The 8,167-nt window shown below is 42.3% G+C and overlaps 1 protein-coding gene across 1 annotated transcript in view; it reads left to right on the top strand.

The window, feature by feature from the left end:
* Nucleotides 1-6,644, top strand: part of DKK3 (dickkopf WNT signaling pathway inhibitor 3) — a 34,123-nt gene extending 27,479 nt beyond the window's left edge. Inside the window, exons 5-7 of the mRNA XM_005426119.2 lie at nt 1,398-1,542; nt 4,757-4,913; nt 6,085-6,644. Of these exons, the coding sequence (XP_005426176.2) occupies nt 1,398-1,542; nt 4,757-4,913; nt 6,085-6,328 (546 nt within the window). The 3' untranslated portion in view covers nt 6,329-6,644. The remainder of the gene's footprint in view (nt 1-1,397; nt 1,543-4,756; nt 4,914-6,084) is intronic.
* Nucleotides 6,645-8,167: the final 1,523 nt, after the last annotated feature.

Here is an 8,167-nt window from a genome sequence, read left to right as displayed (position 1 = left end):
TATATTATATTATATTATGTGTCTGTATTATAATAGATATATTATAATAGATATATTATATATAATATATATCTAAAAAAGGAAACAAAGTGACACACAAGGCTTTTATTGGGTTGATTCCTTAGGCGTGTGTAGTTGAAGCACTTGGGCAATTGTCATACAAAGCAACCTTCAGCTAGAAATTCACAAAGATATTTTTTTCAGAGATTTTTTTCAAAGACTATTGGTTACCAATGAGGTCTGGTTCTTATTGCAGCTAAAAACCAGATTTTAGTAAGACTTGTTTTTTGCTTTGCTCTTTGAAAACAGTTCTTCTGAGAATTTTGTTTAGTTCCTGACTGCATTTGACAATGGAAATAAACCAGTAATGTTCTCCACTGATGACATTTTGTGACAGTGTTCACAGGGGTTTTTGGATGAGGGAAGAGATGAGGATCTCACTCCATGTTTCAGAAGGCTTGATTTATTATATTATGATATATATTACATTAAAAGTATACTAAAAGAATAGAAGAAAAGGTTTCATCAGAAGGCTAGCTAAGAATAGAAAAGGAAGGAATGATAACAAAGGTTTGTGGCTCAGCTCTCTGTCTGAGCCAGCTGGGCTGTGATTGGCCATTAATTACAAACATCCAACATGGACCAATCACAGATGCACCTGTTGCATTCCACAGCAGCAGATAACCATTGTTTACATTTTGTTCCTGAGGCCTCCCAGCTTCTCAGGAGGAAAAATCCTAAGGAAAGGATTTTCCATATAAGATGTCTGTGATAACATTTCGTTTATTAATGTTTTGTTTCCCTCGATTGCAGAAGAGAGGAGCCCAGGGAGAGCTCAGAGCAGCATTTCAGTGCCTAGAGGGGCTACAGGAGAGCTGGAGAGGGACATCCTGCAAGTGCATGTAGTGACAGGATAAGGGAGAATGGCTTTAAATTGAAAGAGAGAAGGGTTAGATGGGATTTTGGGCAGGAATTGTTCCCTGGGAGGCTGGGCAGGCCCTGGCACAGGGTATCCAGAGCAGCTGGATCCCTGGCAGTGCCCAAGGCTGCTGCTCTGCTGTGGAGGTTCCTGTCTGGCAGTAGTTCCGTGTGCGCTTCAGCTGAGAAATGGAGCAGTTCTACTTAAACAGTGGGAATGTGACAGATATGTAAAGTAGACATTGCTGTGCTCAGGCCCAGGGGCGGTTCTGAGAATAGCTCTGTGTATGCCAGTGTTTGTGATCTGTGTGATGCCCTGCTCTGAGTGCGGCAGTGCCAGTTCTGTGCCCAGTTCTGAGCATAGTGCCCTGCTCTGAGTGTGGCAGTGCCAGTTCTGTGCTCAGTTCTGTGTGTAGCCCTGTGTGATGCCCTGCTCTGAGTGCTGCAGTGCCAGTTCTGTGCCTGCCCTTCCCTTGCAGCCCTGCTCTCGGGATGTGGAGTGCTGTGGGGAGCAGCTCTGCGTGTGGGGCCAGTGCAGGAGATCCATTTCCAGAGGGGAGAACGGCACCATCTGTGAGAGCCAGCACGACTGCAGCCCTGGCACCTGCTGTGCTTTCCACAAAGGTACCCAGGGCTTTGTCCTGCCCAGCTCAGAGTGCAGGAGTGTTGGTATTTGGCTCTTTTTAGCCCAGGGGTATCGAATTTGCAGGCAACCCCAACAAGGGGGAGAGGGAATGATGCATCTGACTCCATTGATATCAGAAGGCTAATTAATTACTTTATTATACTATATTATTCTATACTATATTACATCTAAACTGAACCTGCCAAGCACTCACTCTGCTCACACTGCCCAGAATCTTGTGGCTGTCACCCACAGTCCCCACACACACACACCTGGTCCTGACAGGCCAGGGAAACAAAACCCCATCACTGTGGGTAAACAATCTCCATATTGCATTCTGCTGTGGCACAAACACGGGCACAGCAAATGATAAGAATTGTGTTTCCTTTTTCTGAGGTTCAGAGAATGTGAAACCCAGAAATACTCTTGGGAAGAATTGTGCCTTGCTTTTCCCTGTGGGGCTACACAGGGGAAGTGGTTAAATCTCCACAGAATCAGCATGTTGTTCTCCCTTGGCCTGTGGAATGCACTGGGTTAACTCCATTAGAAACCTTGATAGAATCAGGAGGGAGAAGCAGCCTGGTTGTGACAGTGTTCACAGGGCTCTTAGGATGAGGGGAGAGACGAGGATCTGACTCCATGTTTCAGAAGGCTTGATTTATTATTTTATGATATATATTACATTAAAACTATACTAAAAGAATAGAAGAAAGGATTTCATCAGAAAGCTAAGAATAGAAAAAGAAGAAATGATAACAAAGATTTGTGACTCGGATGCTCTGTCAGAGCCAGCTGACTGTGATTGGCCATTAATTACAAACAAGCACATGAGACCAAACACAGATCCACCTGTTGCATTCCACAGCAGCAGATAACCATTGTTTACATTTAGTTCCTGAGGACCTTAGCTTCTCAGGAGGAAAAATCCTAAGGAAAGGATTTTCCATAGAAGATGTCTGTGACACCTGGTGGGGTGCATGCTGGTGAAAGCAAAGCCTGTTACACACTAGAGATGCGACCAGCAGCAGAAGCACAAAAATGTACATTTCTAAAGAGGAGTTCTGTGTTGAATTTACACACAATTAGCAAAAATGACAGGATTACAAATGTGCAGAAGGAATTAATGAGCTGGCTGAAAGTGGCTTCTCCTTCCTCTCAGCAAGCAGCCCATCAGAAAAATCTTCAGGATTCTAACACTAGCTTGCTTTGCTCTTGGCTGTGAGATCGAGCCATTACAGTTTTTCCTAAAAAGATGATAGGAAACTGCACTGAGGAGCCCATATATCAAGAATCAGGCTGCAGATACATTTCATACCCCGAGTTTCATGTGAGCCTCCCAGGGCATCACACCATGCAGTGGGGACCAGGCAGCCAAGAGACACACAGGAACGATGTCCCAGATCATGCTGTCAGTCCACGTGGGAATGTGAAAGTTGATTTACAGAAGGGAGCACAGAGGAGAAGGTCTTGGGCCTGAAATCAATCCTCTTTGGCTGGGGTCCAGTTTCTTCTGCTGTTTTTTCCCCACCAGCTCCTCGCTGCGTTTATCACAGTTCACCTTCTTTTAGGAGTGACAGGACACAATTCCAGCCAGCTCCCTCCACCAGGTACATACTTCCCTAGCTTTTCTCCTTGCTGTGAGCCAGAGCAGACCTTGTACTGATGGTTGGGCCTGTCCCACTGTCAGCCTGCTGCTGGTGGATCAGGCTGCAGGGCATTCCAGGAAAACAATGGTGCTCCAGCACCATTTAAAAGTGAGGAGGATCTGCTCGGCTTCCCCACATTGAAGTTGAGCATTACACAGTGGACCTTCAATGCTAAGTAAGTTTGGTTAGGAAGGAGCAAGATATATAGTTATTAAGAAAATTTAATATATATACTGATATATATATACTATCTAAATATAGATAGATATATATATCAGTAGGTAAGAACATTGATGAATTTTGATAGAATACTAAAATTAAGAAAATTTTATATCTATATATATATAAGTAGGTTAGAACATTGATGAATATTGACAGAATACTAAAATCAAGAAAATTTTCATATCTCTATATAAATATATATATCAGTAGGTAAGAACATTGATGAATATTGATAGAATACTAGAATTAAGAACACTTTATATCTATATATATATCTCAGTAGGTAAGAACATTGATGAATATTAATAGAATACTCTTGCTAGAACACAAAATAGTGCTATTGATTAATAGCAATGAATTTTTATTCTCTATGGCTCTCTGCTTTAGCAGGGCTTTAGGGTTTTTCAGGTCAGGCCTAACCTCAAGGCCTTTCTCCATCACTGGAGAGTTGCAAATGATTGTCCTAATAAAGATGTGTATTTTTATATAAAACTGTAGTAAACTGTGGAGTGTTTGCTGCTCAGTATATAATGTTTTGAACCTGGGGACTGATGGGTTATGTGCATTAAAGCACATGTGTCTGTGCATGCACACACATAAATGTGTTTTTTGACCAAACCTGATTAAAAAACTTAAGAGTTTGAATTCTTCTCATATTTCATCCTGCCATATGAGGTGTCTGAAGACAAGAGGAAGAAGGGAGCTTTTCTAGGAACATCTGGAAGAGCTGAATTCCAGACTGAGATTGGGAGTTACTGACATGAGGAAACCCAAAGGACACAGCCTTTTTAAATAATGTCTTACACAGGCTGAAATTCAGCCCTGTGTAGAAACGAGGGTGCCGAGCCCCAGATGCCATCAGACAGCTTTGCCCACAGCAGAATTGATAAAATAAATTAAATATCTGAGTTGTAGTTCTTGTAAGCTCATTAGTTTCTGAACAATTGCTCTGGACTTGCAGTCTCTGCAAAGAAATAGAAAAAAATATCAGGGTTTAAGATAGAGAGGTATGTGTCTATTCAGATTTCAAACCATTAATGCTACTCATTGCAGAGGACTCTCTGTAATGTTCGTTTTCTTGGGATTAGAAGAGTTTGGGATCTCCAAGGGATGCTGTGCTGCCTTGAGAGCAGTCTCTGAGTCAGGCTGATCTTGCTCATTAAGGATGAACTTCAAATGTCTTACTCCCACCTAGTGGAAAAAACATGCTCATGGCTCCCTGGCACATAAGGAAACTTGAGGTCAGCCTCTTTTTATATCTTGCATACAGAATTAAACACGGGGTCACCCCAGTTTAGCAGACAGCTAAAGACTTCTCCTAAAATGCCTTTCCCTTGGCCTGCAGAGCTTCTGTTTCCTGTGTGCACACCCTTACCTGAGGAGGGTGAGCCCTGCCATGATCCTTCCAACAGACTTCTCAACCTCATCACCTGGGACCTGGAGCCCGATGGAGTGCTGGAGCTGTGCCCCTGTGCAGGGGGCCTGAGCTGCCAGCCGCAGAGGTGAGCACCAGAGCTGGGCAAACACGTGCCTTGGAGCTTTGGAGGGGTCTGTTTCTGTGGTCACTAGGTACAGAACTCACAGATTCTGCCTCACCAGAAAAGGTTTTGACAGTTTTTCTCATCGGTAGCATTGACACCTTTTGCTTTGCCCCACACAGATGTGCCCAACTGAGTTTGGCAACACACGAATCCAGTGTGAATTAAGTGTGTGAATTAATGAGGCTGGTACTGCTTTTTAATCAGTCAGTGCTACCAGCTGTTGAAATGCATCACTCCAATTTCATTCTCTGCATACAGTCCCTGTCCACCAACTCTCTATGTGAGACTGGGTTTCTGTCAGATTTTTGCTTGTTTTAGAATGTAAGATGTGTTAAAGGAATTTTAATACAAACTTTTCATGTGTCATGCTTTTAATATTTCTTTTAAAGGAGTTATTTGTATCATCAGCAATTTCATTGGCAGAAAGTGAGATCATTTCAGTTTTGCTAAAAGCATTTTTACAAAACCAATGTTTTCTATGAAATAAATGCTCCAAGTTTTCTCCTACACTTCCAGCATCATATGAACTTCCAACAAGGCATCATAGCTGGGATAGAGATGCAGATTAGTATTTCTCTCTTCTGTGCCCAACTCTGTTTTTCATGCTTGAAAAGGAATTGGATAACATTTTGTTTCATAAATGTCATCTAAGGAAGCAAGCAGAGCTGATCCCATCCCATCCCATCCTATGAGCACCAGAATTGTTGTTAATGTGCCATTAACCTCAGGGAAGGTCTGTCAGCAAATGTCAGGTCTAGCAAGAACAACGTTTCAGATGAAGATACAGAACAGAAATTAATTGGGGTGTGAATCTAGCTGAACTGTCCAGAAGTTTCTATCTGAATTTGAAGATTCAAGTGACTTTTTTTTGTTAGCTGTTTGTTTTGAGGGCCACTGCTCTTGTTTACCAGGATCAAACATCTTATGCTGTTAGGATCTCTGTATGTGGAAATCACATTTATAACTCACCAGCTGTCAAGCATGTAAGAATCAGGTGCTTGTGAGGTCAGCTAGGGTAGATCCATTGTGCATTTAACATGTTTTCCTATGGGGAGGGAATGGAGAATTTCACAGATTAGCAGAAGAACTCAAAATGATGTGCTGTGTGACCAGATGTGCCTTTTCCCAACAGCCACAGCACCACATCTGTGTGCCAGCTGTCTGCCAATGAAACACAGCGCACTGAAAAAGAAGATCCCTTAATCATGGATGAGATGCCCTTTCTCAGCTTGATCCCTGAAGATCTCCTCTCTGATTATGAGGAAAGCAGTGTCATCCAGGAAGTGCGCAGAGAATTAGAAAGCCTGGAGGACCAAGCAGGTTGGAAGCCTGAGCCTGAGGCAGTTCAGGAGCTGGTTTTGGGAGATGAAATCTAAAGCCCAAAGCACCAGTTTAGTTAGTTATTTCTAGATTTTTTTGTTTGTTTAGTATCTTGCTTGTATGAACCCTGAACACACACTACTGGATAGAAGTGCAATAAAAAAGGTCTTCAAGGAGGATCCTTCTCTGTGCACCAAACCTGCATGTCCCTGTGGAGTTCATGCTGCTGTGGAATTCATTCAGTGCCTAGCTTCAAACCTTCTGCCAAATGGGAACTATAGGAGTGCTCTTCTGGATTTGTACTTTCCTCTTGTATGTCAGAAATAAACTTCTTTGTACTTGTACTCATTAAAAAATACACACAAGCATAAATTATTTCAAGTTACTAGAAACTATACAAGTGATCTTTGAGTATGGATGCTCAGAGTTGTTTTATTTCTCTGGGGAAAGAACCATCTACTCTGACACTGTTGCAGTCATAAATTTTAAGGAATTTTTAATGGAATTTTAATTTTTTTCTTTAGAATTGTTTTGTGTTTTTAATACACTTCAAAGGCACAAATCTGTGCATGTTACAAGATGTGATTATTTTTACCATCTTAAAAGGTCATTGATTTAAAAAATCAATAGCAAGCTAAGAGTAAAATCTGACCCCCCAAACTCCCCAGCTACCAGCTGTCTCACCAGTTTGCTACCATGGCTCCTCCACTATTAATGGTTTTCTGATAGATTTCTCCCTCTGTTGTTGCACATGGTAAAACAAGATGTGAGGTTCCAGCCAAGTAACTTTCCATGGTGCTTCTTCCCAGATAATCCCAATTGCTCATGTCTAGTTTGGAACAGCAGACCACCAGTAACAAGAGCAGGTGTAAGACTGTGCTACCAATCTGCACATCTTTCCCCACTTCTGGTGTAAGAAGGCTTTTCAATAAATTCCTTGGGTACCAAAATTAATAATTAATAGCCATTATCATTATAAACAGGGAGGATAATATTTCATTGTAACTATCTTAGTTTTGGTTTAAGGATTCTACAACCCATTCTCACACCAACACACACACACAGACATAATCTCTGAGAGTTCACTGAGTCTACCCTCCCTTTCTATCCCTAATAAAATTATTGTGCTTTAGACAGCCCCTTCTCCCCAAAGAGAAGGAATTAAATGCCACTCTTATTTTCCTGTTTAAAACCACATCCATGAGAGCAGTAACTCTCTGTAAATACTGCCCTCTTAAGGACAGTACTCTCCTTTCAGGTTCTTGGTGCTGCCATCCCCGGATTTGATCTCTACCTTTTTGCCTTTCCAAATACCCGAGTTTGAGGAAAATTCCTGATCCATTTCTCTCTTCCAAAAGTTCTAAGGATGCTTTAGTAGTCTCTACCTGTGGTAAATGGTAATTCAGTGAAGTACCCTACCCAGGGGATGGTATTTCCCTCTCTGCTCCCTTTGCCCCCACTTCCAACCTCACCTATGTTGGCCAAGAGGCAGCAGAGCCCAGTCCAAATAGGAATAATGAGGGAAGGCCTCTGTGCAGTGCCTGCTTCCCAAGCTGCCACATTCCTCAGCATTTTTAGGTTGCTGTGGGCCAGCATGCAAGGAAGAACTGAAGGTTCTGTTATTGAACACCCCTTTCCCTCTGGAACAGAATTTAGCTGCCAATCATACTTGGAACTTGGAGGTTCCACTGGTGAGAAATTCAGTTCTGGAAAAGGAAACTCACAGTTGGAGAAAAATGTGGCGTGAATGTAAAGAGGAGCAGCAGCCAGGCTATGAACCAGTTCCTGTAACACTCTGTACATGGAGGGGGGTATGCACATACACACAAACACACAGCCTTGCAATTCCAGCACTGCCTTGGGCAACTCTGTATTTCCATGAAACAATTCCATAA

The sequence above is a fragment of the Geospiza fortis genome, unplaced genomic scaffold, assembly GCF_000277835.1.
Source record: "Geospiza fortis unplaced genomic scaffold, GeoFor_1.0 scaffold590, whole genome shotgun sequence".
In the NCBI taxonomy this organism is placed as follows: Eukaryota; Metazoa; Chordata; class Aves; order Passeriformes; family Thraupidae; genus Geospiza; species Geospiza fortis.
The sequence above is the reverse complement of the archived record's forward strand: the minus strand, read 5'-3'. Positions and strand labels throughout refer to the sequence as shown.